The sequence below is a fragment of the Tenrec ecaudatus genome, chromosome 14 (genome assembly GCF_050624435.1).
Source record: "Tenrec ecaudatus isolate mTenEca1 chromosome 14, mTenEca1.hap1, whole genome shotgun sequence".
Taxonomy (NCBI): Eukaryota; Metazoa; Chordata; class Mammalia; order Afrosoricida; family Tenrecidae; genus Tenrec; species Tenrec ecaudatus.
The window spans coordinates 39,279,267-39,307,071 of NC_134543.1; the positions used below are offsets into that span (position 1 = coordinate 39,279,267).

The 27,805-nt window shown below is 37.6% G+C and overlaps 1 protein-coding gene across 7 annotated transcripts in view; it reads right to left on the reverse strand.

The window, feature by feature from the left end:
• FUT8 (fucosyltransferase 8) overlaps window positions 1-27,805 on the reverse strand; it is a 286,681-nt gene that overhangs the window by 85,527 nt on the left and 173,349 nt on the right. For all 7 annotated transcript variants that reach the window (XM_075532154.1, XM_075532149.1, XM_075532155.1 and 4 more), the window contains 3 exons: window positions 26,440-26,555; window positions 26,163-26,325; window positions 10,864-10,978 (listed from right to left, as the gene is read on the reverse strand). In XM_075532154.1, coding sequence (XP_075388269.1) covers window positions 10,864-10,978; window positions 26,163-26,325; window positions 26,440-26,555 — 394 coding nt within the window. The remainder of the gene's footprint in view (window positions 1-10,863; window positions 10,979-26,162; window positions 26,326-26,439; window positions 26,556-27,805) is intronic.

Genomic DNA, 27,805 nt, shown 5'->3' on the forward strand with positions numbered 1-27,805 from the left:
GAGTTAAGGGGTGTTTAGCCTGTCAATCAGGTCACAGCTTGATGACCTCATTTGGATGGTCGACAGAGATAAATAGCTCACTGAAGGCCAAACCCATTTTCGGCTTCACGTTCCTGACGACAAACCACATGGAGCCATGCTGATGGCAGCCAGAGCCCTGAAGATGCTTCTACCACCACTGGATCCACAAGACTTTCCACCTACATTCAGCATCATGCCATGTGCTTCATGGTTCTAAAGGAGAATTTATGGACTAGTATCAGATATATGGGCTAATATTGGACTTGTGGACTGGATCTGAATTGGGCTGGAATGTTTTCTTGATATACAATTACTCTTTGATATAAATTCTTTCATCTCTAGTCTACTCGCACTAACACATTAAGCCTTCAGTGAATGCCCTCTGACCACAGTCCAGGAATGTGAACAGTCTTGCTATCTATCAGATAGCGAACATTGTAAAGTTGATTACGGCAGATGTAGTTAGGTTAAAATGTAACACCTTATTATTTGATCTTCTTTTTGACCCATTCTAACATGGTTTCAATTTTGAATATTTTCTGCTTTCTTATCAACTGCATTTTGTTGGTTTGGTTTCATCATTGTTGTTGACGGTTTTTGTTTGTTCTGTCTTTTTTATGATTTTCTGCATATGAAATCCAGGATAGGTAAATCCAGACAACTGGATTAATAATTATCTATCATTAACAAGGACAGGTGGGAAGGGGAGAATAGGGAGTCATTTTTAATAAACATTGGGTTACCATTTATGGTGATTAAAAGTTGGCGATGGATATTGCTTCACAGTTTATACAACATGAGAAATATAACTGATGCCACTAGATTGTCCACGTGTAAAATATTAAATATATCATATACATAGCAAAAGAAAACTAATCAAAGAAACTCACTCCCAGAGTGTACACCTGCTTCTCCGGAGTTCTGAGAGAATCTTTATGGAAGCATACAGTGTTATTTATTTTTTTCTTGCAGAGAGGCTGATGAGTTTGAACTATCAACTTTTCAGTTAGCCCAATGCTTAACCCAATACTCTGGACTTGAGCTAAGCAGTTAGGGATTGGGGACAAAGAGGCTCCCAGTGACAAAAGTCATTGCAAAGTGTGGCAGTTAAATAATCTCCTGTCAACACGGATAAAGGGGTATAGTCTAGCCTGTCAATCAGGCCATAGCCAATGATGCCTCTGTGTGGTCATGGCCTTCTCAGGAGGATCCTGAGACCTCCTTTCCTCTTCCCTGGAGGTGGAACACACACACTCTCTGCTTCCCATTCTGTTGACAAGCCACATGGAGCTATGGTGATGGCAGCCAGAGTCCTGGAGCTGGAGAAGCCACATGGAGAGCTACGCTGGCACTGAGATGCTTCAAGAGTTTTCACCCACTGGCCTGTGATCTTTGGCATTCCGCATCGTTGCATAGGTTGTGTGAGTCTGAAGTGGAATTTTTATACTGGTATCAAACATATGGGCTAATATCAGACTTACAGACTTGATCTGGACTGGGTTGGGATGTTTTTTTAATATACAAGTACTCTTTGATATAAAGCTCTCTCATACACATGAGTGTCCCTGGATTTGTTTCTCTAGTCAACCCGGACTCACACACAAAGCCTCTCAGTTAAGATCCACAATTATCAGAACTCGGACCTAGCACATGGATGACCTACACAAAAGTTGTGGCAGTCAGTGAATAAAAGGCTGACGCATTCTTTTGGGCTAGTCAATTTGAGAAAGTGCTGCTGGGCTCCAGAGAGTACTAATGGGGGGTTAAAGTCCTAGTCAAGGTCAACATCTTTAAAAGAAAACTGCTGTTGCAATATCAAGTTAAAGCAAAATTTTAACTGGATTTTGGGGGAGGTCAGTGTTCTTACGATAGAACCTGCTTAATCTTTTAGGTTCTGTCTATTACTTTTCATGGAATTTTTCAATATCGGAGGCTGATTTCCTGTTTCAGGTTTCTGTTTGTGTTCTTAGGTAATCTCATGTCAGTAGAGCAGTCCCGAGACACCCTTAGGGATGCCAGGTTCCTGCTCAGTTCAGTGAGAAGGGCTTCCTTAGGAGCAGACAACAGTTGTTAAAGTGAAGCTTCAAGAACCCTTAGTTACAACCCCTTTCTATGGCCCCGAGGGGAACTTGTGCACACGGTCAAGGGTTTTTGTAAAAATTAGCAAAGGTTGAGATTTTGGCCACAATTCATTAAGATAGCTGTCTTTTTCTACTAGGAATTGATGCCCATCTCACTTCCAAGTTGTCAGTGGAGGGTAGGAATGAATAACAATATTAGGATCCTTTCATGGGGAAATTAAGCTAAGTAATCAGTTTGTTAGGGTTTAAACGCATATACATACATAGGTGCTAGAAGTTGCAATGTGATATAAATGTGCCCCTTGATGCTCTGTACAGGAGGTACAAGGTAATAAAAGAAATGAAGGAGTCAGCTCTGAATGCTTACTTAAAACAGACATTCTCTTGTAATTACATTAATATCCTAAAAATGTACAGTAAAAAATTACAACAAAGCTGGATTTCTTTTACCATCATAAATGATTATTTGATTTAATAATTAAAAAGATATTCATACAGGCAGTACCTCAGTTACTAATATGTGAATAAGGGCAATTTCTATTTACCCTTTAATGCATGCATGGCAGATAAAGCCCCCCAAAAAAAGCGCAAACCTTAATTTTTACAATTTGGGTCATTGCTGACAGGAACTGGAACTAGAAAAAGTATGGACAGGGAACAATTAGAAGAGACCCTTTTCGGATCCTGATACATGAAACAGGATTATGAGACATCCTGTAGAGAGCCACATAGGATCAAAGCAGCAAAGTCAAATGCGATCTCCGATGCGATCTTTGAGCAGTATGCTGCCCTCTTGGAAGTCCTGCTTTAATAAATTTGCTCTAATTTTGAAACATTTGAAACAACCCCTATTCGCAACAAATTCATCATAGTCACTGTCATTTCCAGTATGCACAGCTTTAAAATCACAGAAAAGGCTTTCAAAAACCCAACTGACTGCTGAGTGAATTCCAGCTCATGGAGAGCCTACAGGGCAGAGTAGACCCCCCGCGGGTTCGGAGACTGGGGATCTTTGCAGGAGCACACAGCCTCACCTTCCTCCCATGGAGCAGCCTGTGGTTTCCAACTGCTGGCCTGTGGTGAGCAACCAGCGTGTTACCCATGTATCAGCTCACTGCCATTGAGTCAATACATATTCTTATCAACCCAATAGGGCAAGGGTAGAACTACCCAGTGATCGTTGTTCCTCTTGTTCTTCCCCTTGTGAGCGGTTAGACAGAACTTGTAAAACAATTGGTTATTACTCATGTCATGGTGGCAATACATGAATCAATGTACAAATTATTTTTATATGGCTATTAAAATGTGCTTGGTAGTCAAAATCATTAGATTATTTGATGATGTTAAAAATTAAGTATAACAATAATATGCAGTTATGTTTAACAAGCACTGCCAGATAAGGGTTAAACTGACAAGTGCAAGGCTAACCAGCAGTCACTCACTCCAAGGGACAAAGATGAGGTTGTCTGTTTCCATAAATATTTAGAGCCTCGGAAACCTTATGCAGGATCTCCATGAATCTGAATTGAAACTATGGTAGTGGGAGTTTCAAACTATTTTGGCTATGTTTCAAGAAAATATCTTTGCCTTTTAAAATTTCATATTGAAATATTTACAAATTAAATGATAAAATGTCTGAAATTTATGTCAAAATAATCCTGGAACTGGTGTGGAGTGGGTGGCAATATAGATAAGACAAAATTAATAATTGCTACTTATCAAATACGAGTAATAGATAACTAGAGTTTCCAGTTATTCTATTTTTATTTATATTGATGCTTTCCATAATAATAAAAATAAGCAATAATGAAGGAGCCTGATGCATAAATCACTGTAAAAGATTTGGGAAGAAATACAAAGATCAAAATAAAGAATTAAAAAGGTAAGCACCAAAATACAGAATTACAGATGTTATAGGCTGAATTGTATAACACAAAAGATATATTGAAGTTGTAACCCCCAGCTCCTGTGAATGCAATCTTATTTGGAAATAGAGTCTTTGCAAAGATAATCGGTTAACATGTAGTCATATCAGAGTAGGATGGGCCCTGCTCTATTTTTGACTGTGTTCTTATAAAGAGGGAAAGATGCAGAAACAGAAGGAAATGTTCATATGAAGACATAGGCAGAGAATGGAATTATACAGCTACAAGACAAGAAAGGAGCTGACTGGGAATACGAGAGTTAAGAAAATATCTTACCCTACAGTCTTTAAAAGTTAGATTTCTAGCCTTTAGTAAAAGAAAAAAAATCCATTTTATGGTTATTTGTAATGTTAGCCCAAGGACACTAACACAGTAGGGATTGTAAAAACTGGATGTGTGTGTCATATATTGAATTGTGAACCCCCTAAATGAGTGTCAAGGAAACTTAGTCATGAGTTTCTGTGGTTATCCACCATTTTGTTATCTGATCTAATTAGCCCCCATTTTGTAGCAAATGCTTTATGAACTCTAACTTCTATATGTTAATAAGCCAGGATTAGAATGGGTTGTATCTTAAGTCACATCTTTACAAAATGGTGTGATTCAAGTCCCACTACCTTTTCTCAATCCTTTCCCTCTTGAGTCACTCCATTTAACTCTTCAGATAAAAGGAGAGAGAAAAGAATAGAAACAGGAGAGCCCTCACTATTAAAAAGAAGACTAAAGAGTGGATCATGTCCTTTAGAACAGAGCCTCCGTATTGAGAATGTCTTAGATCCAGGAAAACATACAGAGGTCTCCCAGCAATCCTGGACCCAGACATATTGAAAAGATACAAGGGCCTTCCTCTGGAGTCTTCCAAGAAAGAAAGGCTTCCCCTAGAGCGGGTACTCTTAATTCACACTTCTAGAGAGAATCAATTTCTGTTACTGCCATCTATTCGCAGCATTTCTGTTAGAGCAGCACTAGAAATTAAGATATTATGTGTGTTTGTGTGTATAATTATTTTGGAAGACTCTCAGAATGTTATTGAAAATTACATTCTGAGCGATCTAATGTTCAATATATTCAAATACTTCTTGAATGAAGTAATGAGAATAGATTATTTAATCAGAACTGTTCTGTCATAATCATGTATCACTTCTGTGCAAAATCGCTCGGCAGTCATGGGGAATGGCTTACACTATGGTGAACAGAGTCCTGTGACCCGTCGGGCTGCTAACCACCAGGTCAGTGGCTCAGAATCACCAGCTGACCTAAGGGAGACAGATGCCACGCAGAATTACACTCTTGGAAACCCACAGGGGCAGTCCCACCCTGTCTTACAGGGTCGTTAAGAGTTGGGATGAACGAGATGTCAGTGAGGTTGTTTGACAAGTTTGATACTGCCCTATTCATTTATTTTTTCTGTGCAATATCATTCAACTGTCTGGGGTAATGACTTATGGTACATTGTGGTAGAATGCTGACTCAATGAAAGTCTCAGCAATATACAGTTTTAAAATAAGTTGATGTCAACACCAGGAACTACAAAAACCTAAACAATAGCATTTTCTCACTCTGTTATGATTCACGTAGTACAAAAGTAAAAGATCAGCACAAAAGGATATTTAACATAACCCAATATTACATGTTAACTTTATAGATGAGGAAGTTGTTAAGTAAACCTATGAAAGAGTAACACCATGGGATATTTGCTTGGTCCATTCTTTTTGAATATAATAGTATGTTTGTGGTTATCTTCACATCAAGATCTCCAAATCTATTTAGTCTTTGAATACCATGCCACAGGGGCCTCAATTCTATAAAAAAAGTAATTTAATTTGGAAAATCATGGGCTCTACCCTCCTAAGTTCCTATTAACGAAAGTGTCATTTTATTTTGCAACATCTCTTATGTATTAGTCTGGATACTTTAGAGAACAAATCCATATAAAATCATGTATAAGAAAGAGTTTTATATAAAGGTTAAGTGCACATCAAGAAAACATCCCAACCCAGTGCTGCCCAAGCCCACAAGTCCAACATTAAGCCATATGTCTGACACCAATCCACAAAGACCTCCATCTCACAAAACACTATGTTGCCAACTGCAGGAGGAAAGCTGAACCAGTGAATATATAAGCATCTCAGTGCTGGCAAGGGTCTCCACACAGCTGCTTTAGCACCCAGGGCTGCATCGAGCTAGGTCCATGCAGCTTCTCCTTGGGGATGTCTTGCAGGAAGTGAGCCTTGCAAGCTGATGCAGGGAACTGGCTAAGGCAGCTGTACCCTAGTGGGACCATCACAAAGCAAGAGACCCAAGAACTAGAAAGGTGAGGCTCACTGAGCCATTTATCTCCCTGCCCTTCAATTAATCCCACGTGTTCATCAGACAGGTTGGCATAATAAACTTTAACTATATCATATAATATAATCCAGTAAAATTGCCCCTCCCAAATAAAATCAAGGCATAGTTAAAATTAATGGAAACTAAAAGTGTGGCCATGTATCTTGGTCAAATTGTAAATACCTGCTCAAATCAAAGGACTGAAAGATGCAGAAAGAAAAGCTTACATTAAAAATGGAACCTGTTATAGATTAAGGTAAAACTTTAATCCAGGTTTTTATCTTTGTAATGGAGCTTATATTGTGAATGAATCAGTGCTTAATAAGTTATTGATGATAATGAGAACTGATAGCTAATTTCACCAGTACTGGTAAAAATACAATCAAACTGAAAATGTTTCTCTACAAATTGGAAGTAAATTACTAAATGATCCTAATTACATATCATGAATACTATTGTATTTAAATTACTGAAAGCATTTATATGACTAAAATATGCCAAATAGCTTAAAATGTTACAGATGTGTTTAATATACCTTTCTCCTACTTTTTCTATTCAAAGCATTAATTAGTCAAATCCAGTGTAGCTTTCAAAGGTCTCTGAGAGCATTACCAAGATTAACGCATTCATCCAGTTCAGCTCTGATATGTGAATATAAATTTCATAACTAACAGACAAATTTGACAGCATCATGCCTACAGGATTGACCCCAGCATGTAGAAGTGAAGCTAGGAGGAGATACAATTCTTTAATGGGTTATGAAGATAGAGCCTACAATTTTAAGATCAAAACTAAATTTTGAAAATACCCATTACTATGAGATTAGAAAATAAATTAAAGACTAAAAAGCAACTTAAGGTTCAATATAATTTTTGAATGAATTGTTTGGCTGATTATAATCATGTGGCTGAGCTTTAAAAACAAAATTAGCAAACAGAAACCCTATATAGATTCATCTCACTAGAAACCCCTAATTCTAAATAGAACTGATTAGTAGATTAAACAAGAAAACCAAAAGCAAAATTTACTGCCATTGAGTCAATTCAGACTCATAGTGACCCTCCAGCACAGAAGAGAACTGCCCCTGTGGATTTCCAAGTAGAAAGCCTCGTCTTTCTCCCATGGAGTGGCTGCTGGTTTCAAACAGATGACCTTGTGGTGAGCAGCCTAACACATAATTCATTATGCCACCGTGGTGCCTTACATTGAAATAAAAGCTTTCAAAAATCTCTATTTAAAATTTTTGAGAACCCCTTATAATTATTTTTGCATATGGGTATTAAAAGACAATTTATCTTCTTTTATAAAAATTCCTTTTTAGTTCCATTCCACAGTATCCTATTTTCATTCTGTATGTCCTGTTGAAATCTTTCAGAGTTTAAGTTGCTTGAATAGCTTTTTGAGAATAACATTTCCATTTCAATAGTGATATTTTGGAAATCTTTTATAAATACCAAAAGATTTGAAACTACAAAAGTTGTCATGGAAGAACTAAATTATTTAATCAAATTTTGACCTACATAAATAACTCAATTTTTAAAATGACATTGACGAATTCATTTAGCTCAAGTAGTGACAAATTCTTTTTAAATCTGTTTTTAACAATAAAAATTTCAAAAAATTTTAAAAATAAACAAATAAATGAAATTCCAGGCAGAGAAAACATCTCTTCCATGTATATATTGTTAATTTTGTTTGAGAGGGATAAAAGAAGAAGGATGAGTAATTGGCATAATTAATCACAACAAGTAACATGCCAAATACTCATGCAGTTCAACTTTCAAGAATTTTTTAGCCTAATAAAAATTCTATCATGAATATATTAACTAAAGAAAGAAAAATGTTTTTCCAAAATATATATTTTCCTACTGAGGTTTTCTCTGTGCTTTTGAATATTAAAAATCACTTTAGAATAGCATGAAAGTAAGAATATTTTCAATAGGAATATTTGAAACAAAAGCTAAGATCAAAGTAAAGTGCTAAGCTCTGCTACAATTCGGAAGATATAAAAGGCCATTTAGTCTTAAAACATTTAACAAAATTAATAATTCAGATTCTCTAATATCGAATCATAAATAATCAACATGTATAGGATCAAATGAGAACTACTGATGAAAGCACCTGTTCACTTAAAAAGGAGGGCCCAAACCCAAACCCACTGCTGTCAGGCCAACTGGCACTGGGGAGTGGGGCATCAGAGGAGAACCAAGGAACTGACAAGGGCTGACAATGTGGGCAGTTGAATTATGAACAGATCATGGTTTAAGAACTTCTTGTTGGTGAAATTTTAATGAATTTGTGGAAATGGTAGAAGCTTAGAGACCACTGTCATTTCCATTTTAAATGAGGATGGTGGTTCTGCACCACCAGCTGTTTATAGTTCACTGAATGAGGATCTACTTGATAGGAGATAATTACCTCTTCCCTACAGGAGGTGAAATGTTTCTTATTCTGCAGACACCTCTGATGAACAGCCATGGGAATATGAGGCCAAGACAGCATGCCAAAATCAGTTTGGTCTTTAATGATCTCTTTAAACACTTGTTTTTCTATTTTTCCCATTTAAGTGTAGGAAAATGTGCATCTTGAAATACATAAGAAGCAAGCCACTGGCTGTCATTCTGTTTTTGTAAAGGCACTGCCTTGAAAGGAAGACAGTCACTCCATGAAGAAGGTGTGACAGCAACAGCATTAGCAAAGCATGAGGGTAGAGGGTGTTCTGAGGTCATCTCATCTTTTCAGATTTGAGGAATTCTAAGGCTCTTCTATCTCTCCATTTTCTAGTCAATTAATGTTATCTGCATTATCCCTGTCATCTCTGCTCATTCACCTACTTGGCAAGGCCTATCAATTCTATTTTTCCAATCTCTCAAATCTGTCCTTTTATCCAATGCAAACAGACACCTTCTTCAATTGTTTTTACTGGACTATGGTTTTATCTCCCTATTTCTAGTCGCTTCCACTATTAATTTAGCACAACTAAAGCTCTACGCCAGCAGTTCTCAACCTGTGGGTCGCGACCCCTTTGGGGGTCGAACGACCCTTTCACAGGGGTCACCTGATTCAGAACAGTTGAAAAATTACAATTATGAATTTAGCAACAAAAATAATGTTATGGTTGGGGTCACCACACATGAGGAACTGTATTAAGGGTCGCGGCGTGAGGAAGGTTCAGAACCACTGCTCTACACTATTACTTATGTCAATAAAGCACTACTCATCAATGCAAGCTTATATACAAAAATATTCACTATTTTGACTCCAAAATAGATACTTTTGATACATTGCTAAGCAAAAAAATAAAACTAACAAAATGCAAGCAGCCCAGGTGGTGCCTTGGTAAGCGTCTGTTAACTGCCGAAGGGCTCAGAAGCTAATAGAAATATCAGCGATCTGAACCCGCCAGCTGCTCCACGGGAGAAGACCAGGGCACTTGGCTTTTGTATTTACAATCTTGGAAATTCTGTGGGGAAGTTCTGCCCTGAACGATAAGTTCATTATGAGTTCAAATCAACTCTTTGGCAATAGATTTAGGTTTCGGGTTTTTTTCTGGTTAGCAAAAACTACAAAAGTAAATCAGTCCTATATTAAAAAATATATGACTGTGTACACAATTAACAAAAGCAGAAAATACACAAAACATAAGAAAAAATTAAAAGGGTCTGAGATGTGAGGCTTTTCTTTTATTTATATTTTTATTTGTTGTCATGATGTTTCTGCAACAAATAAATAAAATCTATAAACAACCACTTGCTGCTCAAATGCCACAATAGTTAAACTTCTTAACTGGTATCCAAGGATCTCTGCAATCCCTACCCTTCCAGTTTATTTTACCTCCCTCCTCCTTCACAACCTAAAATTCTAGACATCTAAAATTCAAGGCCAACTTGAACTCTTTCATTTGAGTTCTTACGGTGCTCTTTCCAAAGGAACCCTGGTGGTACCCTGGTTGAATACTCAGGTAGGTGTCAACCAAAAGGAGTGCCAGTCTGCTTTTGTACAGATCACAGCCTTGGAAAGTCTGCGGCCCGCTCTCTTTGTCCTACACAGTGGCTAGGAGTCAGAATCGACTCAGTGGTAATGATGGTTTTTTGCTGCTCTTCTCTGGGTAGAGGTCAGTGCATATATCACACACTCCAGTTGTAATGTTCTTCTGCATTCTCATTGAAACTCTACCTGATCTTTTACAATCCAGCTCAAAATATACTTCCTCCACAAAAATAACCCTACTGTTTCCTTCAAAAATTCAAATAAGCATTTCATCTCTATCTCTCTTATAAAATGCTGTCTTTTCTGCATTGTAATGCATGTGTGTATTGTGTGTACAAAGGAGCCCAATTAGGGCAAGGACTTTGTTTTTGTCATCACTCAATCCAGGTATAAGTGTCTTTTAAAATAATGAATAGATATTTCCAATTTAAGAGTTAAACACCAACAGCAAAGTTTAAAGTTTTATTATAATTTTCCTACTTTTTCTCTCAAGTTTCTTTTTAACCTAACCTTCTTACCTGAAGATATGTTATTCTCCTCTGGACTAGCTCTGTCAGATCTTTGGCCTCTTTTTCTCGCCAATCACCGGCTCCATCTGTTTGACTGAGGTAGTAGAGATCCGTCATTATAGACCTGCAAAAACAACATTGGAAATACAACTCACTGACTGGCACTGCGTTGCACAAAGTCATGAGAAGATAGTCAAACTCTTTATAAAGATTGATGCTTACAATGATGCTAGTATTTCTCTTTTATTCTCTATCTAGGATGTGAAATTCAACAACTGGCTTCCATCATCCAAGATTCATTTTTATAGGAAATTTTTACTAAAGAAAATATACATTCCTCACCTACCCCTCAGTCCTCCACCTCCCATTTAGTCAACAGCCCAAGGTACTGAATACAGAAAAGGTACAATAGAGATTAGAAGGTAGTGGATAACCATAGGGGGAAAAAAAACAAAATAGGCTGTCTAATATAAGGGAGAAAAAATGTTGTTGCAAGTAGTATTTGTGTACCTACTACCATTGTGTTGATTCCAATTTCTCTCTACTATTACTGCATGTCCCTTCTTACATTTTTTCCTTCATGCTTAAATACTCTGAGTGATTGGATAAATAGCAGAGAAAAAATCTGACCAAACTCTTAAACAATGGTCTAAAACACAAGGGTCAGCAAGTACATACTGTACAGAGTAAAGTAGTAAATATTTTAGGCTTTGTGAGCCTCTGTTGTATTTGTAGACAATATGCAAATAAATGGACACCACTGTTTTCCAACAAGCCTTTATGTACAAAACCAGGTAGAGTTAAGAATTTCAACTATATAACCCAATTGGTAAAGAAAGCTGATGGTACCCGGCTACTGAAACATATTAACATCTGGGGTCTTAAAGGTTTAAAGTTAAATAAGTGGCCATCTAGCAGGGACAATGCTCACATAGAAGAAGTATACCAGGCGGTGTGATCATGAGGTGTCAACGGGGATCAAAAATTATCAGAAGTTTTCAAAAGTATCAAAAGTTCAAAAACAAGCAATCAGATTGACGTGAAGGAGCATGGAGAAAATAGAGACCGCAAACCCACCTGTAATGTAACTGGACAGACCCTCACAGAGGGTCACATGGAGAGAACGATAAACCTAGGGAGTGATATAGCACTGATGAAGCACATAACTATCCTCTAGTTCTTTAATACTTCCTCCCCTTACTATTATGGTTTTTGTTTTACCTCATTAATCTAGTTAAGACCTATGTGTGTTCATTTGTATACTTATGAGCAGTTGCTGCATGAAAGCCAAGATAGACAACCCTTCAGAAACAGTAACTGGAATAATGATTCCTTCAGGGTATGGGAAGGGGTGTGTGGGGAGTTGACAGCAGTGATAATTATATAACCCCACTTGAGGGGAATGACAAACAGAAATGCAGGTGAATGAATACATTGGATGGTGTAAGAAAATGTTTTGAAACTGATGGTGGTCGCAATTGTAAAGTTATGCTTGCTTGATCAAACTGAATTATGGATTGTTATAATATCTGTAAGAGCACACAGTATAATGATCAATAAAAAATTAAAATAACAAAAAATTATATCATTGTGAATGAGGGGGAGTACAGAGTGGGGACCCAAAGCCCATCTGTAGGCAACTGGACATCTCCCTATGGAAGGGTCGCAGGGAGGAGACGACGAGCCAGTCTGGGTGCAGTGTAGCAACAATGAAACATACAACTTTCCTGTTCCTAAATGCTTCCCCCCTACCTCCACCCCACTATCATGATCCAAATTCTACCTTAAAAATCTGGCTAGACCAGATGATGTATACAGGTACAGATAGGAGCTGGAAACACGGAATCCAGGGCGGATGATCCCTTCAGGACCAGTGGTGAGAGTGGCGATACCGGGAGGGTGGAGGTAGGGTGGGGTAGAAAGGGGCAACCAATTAGAGGGATCTACATATAACCTCCTCCCTGGGGGATGGACAACAGAAAAGTGGGTGAAGGGAGACATTGGATGGTGCAAGATATGACAAAATAATAATTTATAAATTATCAAGGGTTCATAAAAGAAGGGAGGGAGGTGTGGGGAGGGAGGGGGAATAAAATAAGGAGCTGATGCCAGGGGCTTACATGGAGAGCAAATATTATGAAGATGAGGGCAATGAATGTACAAATGTGCTTTATACAATTGATGTATGTATGGATTGTGGTAAGAGCTGTATGAACCCCCAATAAAATGGTTTTAAAAGAAGAGTTGTATGAGCCCCCAACAAAATGACTTTTAAAAAAATCAAAATAATAAATAAAAGTGACTTAACGATGAAAAAAATAATTTCAATGATAATTTGCTATATTTCTTGCAGAATAAACTAAAGTCCCAGTAAAATGGGAAGAGCACTGTTAGGGATCGCGTAGATGGTTTTATTTATACTTCATTACATAAAAGCTATGGCTTGCTCTTACCAAGAAAGTAGAATAAAGAGCCAGACTCTCCTAACAACCTTCCCTCAGACACCATACTCAATCGGCCAGCAAATCAATCCATCATCTCTGACTGTCTGCGTATTACTTCTGCTGCCAACTGAACCACGATCTTCTCTTAGTTGGATTACTGCAACAGGTATCCCTGCTTCCATAACCGCCTACCTCTGTAACCTACTTTCAACATAGTAGCCGTATCCTGTTAGAATATCCATTAAAACATATTGCTCCTCTGCTCATAGAAATGAATTAGCGCTTTATCTAACTAAGCCAAGGTCAAAGTTATTCCTTTGACCTACAAGGCCTCATTAAATATGACCCCCCACTACCTCTCTGAGCTCATCTTCTACTGCTATTAGCCTTCCTTCTCTACTTTAGCCACACGGTCTACTTGCTAAGCTCTGAACATGTCAGGCGTTTTCCTGCTTTGAGACATTTCCATTTATACTTCTCTCACCTGTAATGTTCATTTCCCAAACATCCACAACTCATTCAAATATCATTCAAATTTTTGCTCAAATGTCACCTTCTCAAAGTGGTTTTCTCAGATTACTCCACTATTTCTTGGGGTTTCATTTCCTCCTTCTTGATTCATTTTTCTCCAATATGCAAAATCTTTTATATTTTCTAATACACAGTATCATTTACTTCTTTATTTTGTTTATTGTCAGTCTCCACCTACTATAATTTAAGCAGATCTTTTCCCTATTTTTAAGAATCAGAACTTAGAACAGTGCTGATCACATAAAAAATGTCATAAAAGTCTGTAGCAAAGGATAATTGAATGAATGAGTATAAAGAAAAGATCTTCAAGGGTTTTAGATAAGGAGCTAACAATTGTACTTCTTACCTTTCAGAAATAAAAGACGGTGATTAGGAAAGGTTTTGGAACAATTCTTATCTAGTAAGAGCATAAGCCCCATTCCATCCTATACTTTGTATTCACTCCTCCTCCAGTTCAAGACAATCTTATGAGTATATGTTATTTGTTTGTGAAAATTATAAAAGTAGAAGCCCCCCCATCATGATCCCAATTCTACCTTACAAATCTGCCCAGACCAGAGGATGTACACTGGTACAGATAGGAACTGGAAACACAGGGAATAAAGGGTGGACGATCCCTTTAGGACCAGTGGTGAGAGTGGTGATACCAGGAGGGTGGAGGGTCAGTGGGGTAGAAAAGGGAAACCGATTACAGGGATCTACATATAACCTTCTCTCTGGGGGATGAACAAACGAAAAGTGTGTGAAGGGAGGCGTTGGACAGTGTAAGATATGACAAAATAATAATACTTTATAAACTATCAAGGGTTCATGAGGGATGGGGGAGGGTGGAAGGAGGGTGAAACGAAGAGCTGATATCAAGGGCTCAAGTAGAAAGCAAATATTTTGAGAATGATGAGGGCAACAAATGTACAAATGTGCTTGACACGATATATGTATATATGGATTGTGATAAGAGTTGTATGAGCCCCCAATAAAATGATTTTTTAAGTAGAAAATCTTAATAGCCAGAAACATATGTAATAAATAAAATAGTTCATACTTAAGACTTCTAGAAACCACCTACAAGACTACGATTAACTAAAAACATAAAACATTAGCCAGGGATTCAGAGAATACTTAGAGAAAATTGATCTAACTTGCTCGTATGAAATGATTACTGAAGATATGTATGCTACAGCCAAGTGTGGTAAAGAAATCAAATTGTGCCTGGCTATGAGAAAGAATAGTGCCTGGAGTCTTAAAGGCCTGCCTTAAAACAAGCGGCCATCTAAGTGTGATGGTAGCTAAGTCTGCATGAAAGAGGCATACTAGCCTGTGTGATCCCAAAATTATAAATAATAAAAATCCAAGAACCCAGAAGAGAACTGGAGGAGAGCTTAAGTTCTAAGCACCTGCTTTGCAGAAGGCTTTGGATGACAATGAAAGCCCAAAATCCATTTGCTTGGCCACCATGTGGATTAAACCTCCATCGAATTTCCTGCTCCATTGACTAAGAAAACAAATAGTGGTGTCCTCAGACAGTGCACTGAAGAGTACATTACTGCAGATAGTCTTACCATATGCTTTCCCCTTTGGCCCATTTTTAACTTGTTCTAGTTTTTATAATTCTGCTTTGTATCGCATTGGGGATTTCCTATGTTTTATTTAGTTGTTGTTGGTTTGTCTTTGTTTCGTGTGACTTTCTTATATGAAATCTTAAAATAAACAAACAAAAAACCACCTCACTGCCATCTCATAGCAACCCCATAGGACAGAGTAGAACTGCCCATGTGGGTTTGGGACTAACTTTATGGGGATAAACGCCTCCTCTTTGTCCCACAACTAGCAGCCCAGCCCATAAGCTGCTGTGCCACCAGGGCTCCTTGTCATGACACCCAGGACAGGCAAATCCACAGAGGCAGGAAGGAGAGTAACCGTTTCTTAGGGGTATGGGGGTGAATGGGGAGTGAACAATAACGGGTACAGAATGAAGAAAATGTTCTAAAATTGATTGGGGTGATGATTGGACAACTCTTTAATACATTTAAACTGTTGGGTTATATGGTACATGAATTATATGGCAATAAAACTGCTTTATTAAAAGAAGAAAACTGATCTGTGATATTAAATAATAATAACAAAGATGAATAGGTATTAAGCTCCCGCTCTGGATCATACATCTATTCCTCATGCTTTACTTCATTTCATTCTCACAAATACCTTATACATACTCAAACCACCAACCCCACTGCCATCAAGTTGATTCCTACTTACAGTGAGTGACCTGAAAGGACAAGGGAGATCTGCCCCATAGGGGAAGGCTGTAAATCTCTCTGGAAGCAGACTGCCTGCCACATCTTTCACCTGTGGAGAAGCTGCTACGCCTCAGCCACTGACACTGTGGTTAGCAAAGAGCACTTTAATTATCGTGCCACTACTTGTCCTCCTATGAGTACATAATGCACTAAGAGCTTAAATAATTTGTTCTAGGTCACAAAACTAAGAAACAACAGAGTGGTAATTCAAACCCAATCAGATCCTAAGCTCGCTTTCTAACTTATACTCGACCAAATATCATAGTAGGGCGCTTAGGGTACAAAAACATGAGCTCTTAAAATAAGTATTACAAAACATTCCATAAAACTTTTAAAAAATGGTTTGCAGTAATGCATGCAAAAAACTAACATGTACTAGCTGCTATTTTTATGCTACAAGGTCTCAGGGAGTTGTTTGAAAGCTTTTACTTTGTGTTTGAAGAACAGCCACTAATAACTCTACAACCAAGAGAAAGGGGCATGGAGTGTGGGTGACAGCAACACGAAGTCCTGAAGGCTAGTCATAAAAAAAGATCTAATTCCTCTAGCATCCTGGAGAAAAGGATTGGTCAATGAGGGGGACAATTAACAGATGAGACCAGCACCAACTATTACCTTGATGTGCATGGCACATTCTGTGTCCTCCTTTACTCTTGGTTATTGACTAGATGTCAAACCACTTAAAAGCCCAAAAGAGCAGCCACAGAGAAGATTACAGTTTTATTTACTCTCATATGAAACTATTTGATTACACATTAGAAGTACACAAGATTAACAGAGCATAACCAACAGCAGCTCTTTCCAATGAAGCAAAACTATTAACAATATACAAATAAAAATGTAAAATTGTGGCCTCAATTTGAAATATTCAGCTTAACTTGGGAATAATCGGGCTGTTATCTATGTAGCATTTTGGAAATGTGTTCGATGCATGAACTACTGCATGCCCAGGACACTTGGTAGCTTAGCTATTTTCATTTTTACCTTCTTCAAATGTGGTGCTTAATGACTTTTATATTGGTTATTTTTGCCTAAGATTCAATTTGTGAAATTACTTCGAAAAATTACTACTACTGAAAACTTATCTATGAAAATTAGCCAATAAAGGCAATGGAGAACAACAGACTATTGTCTGATACAGAGCTGGAAATGAGCGTCCACCCCCACCTCCCCACACCCATGTTGACTACATACAGACAGTGCAGTCGAGCATACTATCTTGAAACCAGGCCTCCTAGAAGAAGCCCAACAGCTGAAGTGAAAGTATGTGGACCAGATCATATGTCCATTCAAACATTTCTATATGTAGGACTCCGTGACATTACTTATATCCTCATGTTACGAGATTCCCCTTTCCACCTGGAGACTCTCTTTTCAATGAAAACTTTTTGATGAAGATGGGGGAGAGTACCCTTATACCAGATGGAGAATTATGATCTAGCTAATAAAAAGTAAATGATACTTCCTACAAAGACACCTTCCGGAATAAAAAATGCGGTCCCCTCAATATACAGAACAGCAGCAAATGGACATCTAGTTTCCTTGCTTTCCTTCTTGAAGTTACTTAACTAAAGAGGAATGCGCCTTTTTAAAAACAGAAAACAGAAGGGAGCTATGGCAAATTCTTAAAGAGATTTAGATATTCATTCTCAACATCCCATGGAAACTTGTAGAAAGGCAAATGTTTAGACCTATTGGATCAGAAATTCTGGAGCTGTGGCTTAGCAGTTTGCTTTAAGAAGCCCTCTGGGTTAATCGAAACCAAACTGATGACACCCGACAGCAGCAACAACTAGGCTATTCTGACACAAGGTAATGCTTGAGCACCACTGCTGCAATAGTACTCGTGTACAGTACAACACTTCTACTTGCTTAGTGGCTTTTTAATTTACTTATGTGTTAGAAAGACAGTCCTATGAAATATGCGTCTATTTATCAACTAGCATATTCTGTAATTTATGTCTATGAGCACACCTTATGGAACAAATGTGTACAAATCAACTCTTCCTTACTTATTATGTAATTAAGAGTATTTAGAATACCCTATTATTCGCTCATTACTTCAATATTTTATTTATATTAGGGTTCCAGGAAAAACAGGGGTTCGATTCTTAAAATTGGCTTACTTATAGTTTCCATAATAGCATAGAGCAATAAACTCATATTTTCAGACATGTGACATGATGTATTAACTTCTTAAAGAATTAAAATGTAAAAAATTGCAATTTTGCTTGTTACAGTGGCTCTTCTAGCTAAGGTCTCTGTAACTCCCACCAAATGACCTTGCTCTACAGCCAAAAAGTAAGTAAAAAGGTGGAAAAAGACACTGATAGGAGACACCTGTGAGTACCTGTTAACAGGATTCATTGTGAACGCTATCCTTCTACGTATAAGACGATCCCTCTGAAAAGTAGCAGGGGGATTCTCATCACTATCAAGAGGAGGGAATAAAGTACATCCTCTGGACCCCGATATTCCAGCATAGTAAGCCTCCTTGATCCTGAGGACAGCTGTGACATGGGAGAGGTGGCAGAGCAGTGACAACAGAGGCAGAGCAGTGAAATTCATAGCCCAGAGAGCAAGTAAAAGTGAATGCGCTTCGGCAGGAAGCTGGCTTGGGGACAGGGGTGCCTCTGGCCACTTAATTGAGGGAGCTGGGTTTCCTGACCCATGGAGCTGGAGTTGCGGGTGTGTGGGATGAACTTTACAGAGGAGTGGTATGCCTCTTTATTAGCAGCCCTAACAGAACTCCATAACATGTCCTGTCTGAAACAACTATATCCTGAGCATTTCTCACCTGAACTGTAATCTGTTACCTACCGTACTAAGCCCCTTAATCGTGAATATTGTCTGTGAGTTTTGTGTGGCCACTGCAATAACATATTAGAATGTAAATGAAAAGCACAACAAAACTGTAAGTCCGATGACACAATATAGATAAGCATGAAACATGAAAAACAAGACAATATATTTTTCTTTTTTCACTATAAAGTTGACGTTCCAGTTTTGTTTTTACGGTAAGTAGTCATCTTGACCTCAACAATTCACAATCGTCAAAAGAAACAACTGTCACGTTCATTTTATTCTGTTTTTATTCTGTTTTTACTGCTAACAAAAAGGTTGGATGTTTTGGTCCATCCAAAGGTGACTTGGAAAAAGGCTTGGACACACACACACACACACACACACACACACACACACACACACACACGGAAATCTGGTGCCATAGTGCTTAGCACTTGGCTGCTACCTGCACGTTCTGCCATTCGAAACGACCAGCTGCTCCACGGGAAAGAGATGGGACTGTCTCTGTCCATAAAGAGTTAGCCTAGGAAACTCACAGGGGTAGTTCTACCCTGTCCTAGAGGGTCGCTATGGGTCAGGACCAAATGTCAATTTTTCTCCTCGTGCTTTTCCCAACAACAATCCTGTCTAATCCTGTTCTTTCTTGAGATTTGTCACACCCGCTCTCCCCCCTCTACATATCCTCAACTCCTCTCTAACTACTACATTGTTTGCAGAACTCACTGCGCTTCCAGAGGTAAACGACTTTCTTTTTTCTATAACGCCTCATATTTTTTCTAATTACCAACTGTTGGAAAAATGTTTTATTCAATTATATCATTTTCTTTAGATGCATAATTCTATCAATCTGTAATTAGAACAAGATTTCATTATTAGAAAAAAGGCATAAAATAAAGTATAGAATAATCAAAGGATGAACACACCAGGCTCCTCACCTAATGAAAAGGAGACATCCTTTTTCCATTAGTAGCGATTGCTAAGGAGCTCTGGTAGTGCAATGGTTAAACACTTGGCTGCTACTAGAAAGGTAGGTCATTCAAACCTGCTATCTGCTCTGTAGAACAAAGATGCAGCAGCCAGCTTCCAATCTAGAAACCACTCAGGGTCAGGTCTGTCCTATACAGTCCTTTTGATTCAGAATCAATTGGATGGCACAAACACAGTAAGCAGTGAGTGCTTAGCACTGGGGACTACAGATGCCCAGAGACTTCCTGTTCTCAGAAGATTATAATACCTCAGGGAGGAAAGACTAAGTAATTATTACACAAGATAAAATGATCGCCAGTTATGAAAGTTATTCTACCTGTTTCAACCTTTTTGAGGATCAGGAAACATCATCAAATGGTAGGGACTAGTAAGAATTGATTGAGGTATTGAATACAAAGAGCATGGGGGGACTTTATGGGACGGTAGAAATGTCTACATCCTGATATAGGTGGTAATTACAAAACTGAGTATTTATCAAAGCTTAAAGGTGCTCTATAGTTTTAAATGTACATTTGATTTCACAGCCATCATACCACAATAAAGTGGAGTTGGAAACGAAGAGTGAGAGCAATAAGAGGAGCTGTGTTTCTATTAGCACACTGCCCTAACAATGAGAGAAACTCTTCTGAAGAAACAAAATGCATAGTGGATATATCCCCTTGCAGAAAACATCTAAGACAGCAAAAATGACAAAAGCAGTTCCCAGAGCAATGTGAACAAGACTTTTGGCAGATTCAACATCTGCTTGCTTTGGGATTAATTAACACGGGCAAGTTTCAAAAACGAAATGGAGATTTTTGTGTTACATAAAACTGGGGACAAATTTAAAATCATCTGAGATATGATATACTCGATTCAGAAGTTCAAATTAGTCTGATTAATTATTATTCTCTTAAATATCTTGAAAATGCTCAGAAAGAGAATACTTATCTGTTTGTACCTTCATTATGTAAAAAATATTTACTGTGATTTGAGTGCTTTATAGAGAAAATTAGCTTTCCATTCAACAATTCCTACACATTTTATTACAACACATTTTTATTGTATTAACAATGGAACAGCATTCTTCCCACTTCCTCATATTCACTATTTTCATTTATCCCTTTTTACCTATGCATTCCTGCTTTCTGAGCATTGTTCTTGGTCAAATAATGCACCTTTGACTTTCTGCTCTTGGTTGTTTCAAGAAGTTCTACAAGTGCTACTGCTCACTCTATCAATTTATTAAAAACTCCCCAAATCACTGCTGAGTTCATTCAAGCCTACTCTATAGGCCTACCAGGTGTTTGGCTGAAAGCTGAGCCATGGGAGAAAGTTCAGTCTAGGCATGAGGAGTGACCAAGGAACAGAGTTTTGGGGTTCCTCCAGTCTCCATCAAACTAGGAAGCCTGGTCTGTTTTTATAGAGAGAGCTTTGTTTCGCATTTTTCTCCCACTATATCCAGGATCCTCTATGGCAGTGATTCTCAACCTTCCTAATGCCACAACCCTTTAATACAGTTACTCATGTTGTGGTAACCCCCAACCATAAACTTATTTTCATTGCTACCTCGTAAGTGTAATTTTGCTACTGTTATGAATTGGGCAACCCCTGTGGAAGGGTTGTTTGACTCCAAGAAGGGATCACGATGCACAGGTTGAGAGCCCCTGCTCTATGGTGATCCCTTTCACAGTTGTTAGCAATAGTAGATGGGCACCGAGCTCTACTCTCTTAAGGCGGTGGGGTTGAAGTCTGTGTGGTCCATTAGTTCTCTGGACTAATTATTTCCATATAATTTTAATTTTCTTCATTTTTATTTGCACCAGATGAGAAGGAACCAATAGCAGCAACTTAGATGGTTACTTGCAAGTTTTGAGGATCCCCTGCCAATGCTCTACCATGTAGAACAGTGATTTTGTAAACCTGACCTCCATAACCTCCAAGGGGACGATGTCCCTCAAGATTATGATTCCGTGGCTCCCGTAGGCCCCGTGACTCATAACGTCCAGGTGTTTAGAGATTGCTAAGAAATTTGTGTATTTGCAAAGTCTGTTTTCTCTGTGATAAGCATAGATAAGTTTATAGCACTTTTGGTTATCTCTGATTCAAGTAGCCTTGAATCAGCTCCAACTCGTTGCAACACTGTGTACAAGAGTAGTAAGCATTACCCAGCATTGCATCACAATTATTTTTATGCTGGAATCTATGGTTGCAATCACTGTGTCCAGCCGTTTCATTGAGGAGCCGCTTCTTTTTCACCGACCCTCGTCTTTACCAAGCATGATGCCCATTCCTGGGAGTTGGTATCTCCTGATATTATGTCCCAAGCTCATGAGACCAAGTCTCAGCCTCTCGCTTCTAAGGAGCATTCTGGCTATATTTCTTCCAACAAAGATGTTTGTTTTTCTCTCAGTCTATTGTACTTTCAAGAGTCTTTGCCACCACCAACATTGGAACACATCAATTCTTCTCCTGCCTATTTTAATCAATTTACAACTTTTACATGCATATGCTATGATTGAAATGCCACAACTTGAATCAGACACACCTCACCTCTCAAAGTGACATCTTTTCTTTTTAATATTTCAAATAGTTCTTATGCAGCAGATTTTTCCAATTAAATATGTCATTTGATAACTTGATTGCTGTTTTGATGAGTACTGACTATGGATCCAAGTAAAATCAAACACTTGACAACTTCTATCTTTTCTACATTAATCATGTTGCCGTCTAATGGTCCTGGTAGGTGGATTGGGTTTTCTTTACATTGGGTTGCAAGTCATACTGAAGGATTTAATCTCATTTGTGCTTCAAGTCCTCCTCACTTTCAGCAAGCAAAGCTGTATGATCTACATAGGGCAAGTTGGGAATGAATGGTCCCCTGGTCCTGATGCTGCGTTCTTCACAGAGCCTAGCCTCTCAGGCCATTTGCTAAGAACACAGATTGGATAAGTATAGTGGATGGATACAACCCTGATGCACACCTTTCCTGATTTTAAATCATACAGTATTCCTTGTTCAATTGAAATGATTGCCTTTTGGTTCAGATACAGGTTCCACATGAGCACAATGAAGTGTCCAAGAATGTCATTTTTTCCAATGTTAACAACAGTTTAAGCTCTACCTAGTTAAATACCTTTGCATACTTGATAAAACATAAGTAAGCATATTTCTGATACTTTCTTTTTCCAGTCAAGATATATCTAATGTCAAAAGCAATTTCCCTTGTTCATGCCCTCTTCTTAAGCTGGCTTGAATTGCTGGTAGCTGTATTGCTATAACTGTTTTTGAATATTTTTTGCAAAACTTTGCTAGCATGTGATATTAACTGTATTGTTCTATAATTTTTGCATTCCTTTGCACCACTTTTCTTTGGAATTGGTACAAATATGGATCTCTTCCAGTTGGCTAGCCAGGTACCTGCCTTCCAAATTTCTTGGCATAGACTAGTGAGTGCTTCCAGTACTTCATCAATTGCTATTCTGTCAATTCCTGGAGCCTTATCAACAATGCCTTTGGTACAGCTCAGATTTCTTCCTTTGAAGTTTTTAACAAATGTGTTTATGGAAATATCACCTGTCATAACTACATATGGTTGTGAGTATTGTCTGTTTGCCTATTCATACCTGTTCATCTTTACCTTTCTGCCTACACACTTTCATTACTTTAATAATATTTGGCTATGTATTGCTCATTTGGCTGTGAAGTAAATTATTACATTGTAAAGATGGTATCACAGGTTTATTATAATTTTACTTAAGATAGCCAAAGAAAATTATGAGAAGTTTAATGTTCCATTACTAATTATTGTGAAATACCATTATTTAACATGGATTATATAGCAGTACCAGAAATACCAAATCAGCAGCCACTCTATTTTGTTCAATTTTCTTTTGTACATATATCCACAAAATATATGTACAAATTATAGTCACAAAATAATAATTTAACAAATAGAATTTAAGAAAAATCTAAATATTAAATTCTTAAATAATTAAATCACTCAAACCTTAAAAGTGAACATTCCCATCAGAAGTCAATACCAAAACTTCTCTTTATATGCACCATAACCGTTATCAAATTCAAATACTCTTCCAATATATACTTCCTTATAAAACTGTCATAAGCAAAGCACCTAGATACATCTAACTGAAGTCTACTGACTAGAATTAATATTAGAATAATTCAGAGTAGTAACAAACATGAAAATAGTATAATTTGAGCCAAAATGTTCAAAGGGGTTACCTAATGTGTGGTCTAACAATTCACTGCCCCTTGAAATTCATGCTATCATAGATCTGCAAATTCATTAATGCTAAAATGATTACAATAAAATTCTAATTTTTATTTGTAACTTGCCTTAAAAAATAGAGCAGTATTTCAGAATCCTTAAAATAATGCTATTGATATTAATATATATATGAATCACTTAGTTACATGGGTAATTCTTTCTTCACAGTGGTAGATTATGTTAATAAGACAATTTTTCTTTTATTATTCACTAATGAGACAATAATTGCTATCAGAATCCTACTGGGAACATAGTCTTTTAAATATAATAGTGTTATGGATCAGTTTCACTATATTTATGATTCTCAGATACAGTTTTCTTTGTATGAACAAACCAATATTAAATTACTAACATTTATATAAGATAATATGTACATGTTTTAGATATGTATATATGCAGAGAAACAAATTTAACTAGGCAGATCCAGGTTTCCCTTTCTAGCAATTAAGTGGAAAAACAATGAACAGAAAGTGACTTTTTATCAAAAACCTGTTAACCTTTCGTTAGCAATTCTTAAAAAGTGCTACTTAAACATTTTTAATGTTTGAAATAGAAAGGTAACTACTATTTACATTTGTAAGTATATTAATATGTAATGACATAGATAATAGGTCTATGTACATATATTTACATATTAAGTAGTAAAGTAGCATTGGACCTCTACTCAAGTCCTCCCTCGATGCAAGAACACTTTTTCTGTGATGCCCACCTTCCCAACACGTTCACCAACGACAAACTGGGTGCATAAGCTAATGTAATGAAGAAAGCTGATGGTGGCCGGCTATTACAAGATACAGCGTCTGGGGTCTTAAAGGCTAGACATTAAACAAGCGGCCATCTAGCATGGAAGCAACAAAGCACACATGGAAGAAGTCCACCAACCCATGTGATCATGCGGTGTCAATGGGATCAGGCATCAAGCATCAGAAGACCCAAAACGAACCATTTTGTTGCAACCATTTCAATGCAAACAAGGGAGGTTGGAATGGAGACCCAAAGTCCATCTGTAGAAAATTGGACATCCTCTCACAGAAGCGTCTCAAGGAAGGGACAAGCCAGCCAGGGTACAGTACAGCACTTACAAAACACACAACATTCCTCTAGTTCTTTAATGTCCCCACCTCCACCCCCACTATCATGACCCTAATTCTACCTTACAAATCCGGCTATACCAAAGCATGCATACAGGTACCCACAGAGAAGAGCTGGGAATTCAGGACAGATAAAGCCCTCGGGTACAATAATGGGAGTAGCAATACCGTGAGGTATTACAATACCCTGAGGGCATGGGGAAGGGAGAGAAAAGGAGAACTAGTAGCCCCTCCACCCCCAGGGGACAAACAACAGAAACAAGGGTGAAGGGGGACAGCAGACAGTATAAGATATGAAAATAAAAATAATTTATAAATTAGCAAGAGTTCATGAGGGAGGGAGGTTTGAGAAGGGAGGAAGGAAGGGAAAAATTGAGGAGCTGATACCAGTGGCTCAAATAGAAAGAAAAGGTTTGAAAATTATGATAGCAACGTATGTACAAATGTGTTTGATACAATCGATGTATGGATTGTTATAAGAGTTCTAAGAGCCCCCAATAAAATTATTTATTAAAGAATAGTAACTCTTAGCCTCACATAAGTTCCAGTATACAGCATGCAAAATTTCACTCTTCATTTCAAATACTGATTATAAGCAAAGGGAATTTACAGGAAGGTATTTTAGCATGCTGTTACCTGACATCACTAATTTCAGAGTTTACTTGGGTTATAAAGATACCTATTTATTTAATGAATTTAAACGTTTTCCTGTGATATATGTTAGCAGATGAGTTGTAATTGGACTGCTTTTAATATCTAAGGTATTCCTCTCTTGAATATAGTGATTATGTTTACCATTCAAATGTGAAATTAACAAAATTCCACTTTTCCATTCTTAGATGATAATGCTTAGCAAAGCTCGAATTTATAGGGAAAACAGTACCTTTCATGATGTCCCAAATCTGACAGAAATTCATCTGCATGTCTTTGGAGTTCATTTCCTTCTAAATTCTTTAATTTCTTCAATTCACTTTGTAGAAAAAACCAGAGCTCTTTAGCTCCATTTTCAATCCTCCGCCTCAGGATTTCATGATCTTTCCCAAGACCTGCAGTCAAAAAACAGTTTCAGCATTTCCAACATTCTGATGAAAGAAAATCTTCAGTTATTTGTATATAGCTCTAATACTTTGAAACGGAAAAAACACTGCATCATCACTTACCATTTCTGGTTTGTTTCTTGTAATTTTCTATCTGTTCTTTGGCCTTTATAAGCTGCGCTTCTAAAGCACGTACTCTTCCTGAAGCTGGCCCCTGATCAATGGGGCCTTCTGGTATCCTATAGATCATGGAAGAAAATGCAAACAGTTAGCTCAAAAATTATGCAATAAAATAAATGGCAACTTTGATAAAAATATTTATTAGTAATTTTGTAAGTCATGTCAACATATAGCATAACAGGGGACAAAATCAAATATAAACAATACAATGATACCAAAGAAAGAAAGAAGAATCCAGCTCAGAGATCTATGACCTCCTAGCAATTGAGGAACCATAAGAGTAATCTAAGAACTTTCATAATGAAAATGCCACTGTTGGTGGAAGACTGTTCAATTCATCCGTATTGATAAAAAGGTGGAGAGGGTGAAGAAACAGCCTAAAAAATAAGAAGATATGCAAAACTTTAGTCTTCCATGAGCCAGCAGTGCTGCCAAGAGTGGTAGATGAACACCCCTGGCTGCAAATGCTCTCCCAGGCTCTTGTGCACTCCCTACTGCACAGCTACCTCTCAGCTATAGGGAAAAAATGCCAGCTACAAATTACCTACAGCTCTGGGACCTAAGGAGAGCCCTTCATGCAGCATTCCAGAGATAACAAGGGCATACCCCCAGCTATTCTCTGGGGTTGAAGAAAGAGCCCACCCAAAGAGTGCCATTTTTAAATCTTTTTTTATTTATGGGTTTTTAATATTTCAATACACCATACACCATGTAATGGAGTTGTCTAGCCAAACACAACCCAGCCACTTCTCTTTAATAGCTACAGCACAATGTCACAGAGACAGGAATTAAAGCAAATAAGTAAGAAATACATGGTGGGCACATACAAATGAATAGTGACCAGATCCTAAGGAACTGTCTTAAGAAGAATCTAGAACCAGCAGAAATCGAATTCAGGAGAACGGTACTCAAACACTTTCAAGAGATGGAGATAAATACTAAGACAGCTACAGAGGAAAAAAAATCTTAAACCCTATTATAACAACAACAGTAGAAATTCAGAAGATTAATCCTAAAATAATAGAATTAGAAAACATTTTTCAAAAGCAAAGCAATAGCACTGAAGCTAGAGAAAACTGAATTAGTGAGCTTGAAGACACATCTCTTGATTCCAATCTAAGAACAATCAACAAAAACAGAAAAAAACTGGGAAAAGTCAATGAATCATGTCATATATTATCAAGAGAAACAATTTAACATTTTATTAGTGTTCTGAAACAAGAGGAGACAAACAAAAAATATCCACTGAGAAAATATAAGAAAATTCCCCTAATACCATGATAGAGGAGAAAATAACTATTCAAGAAGC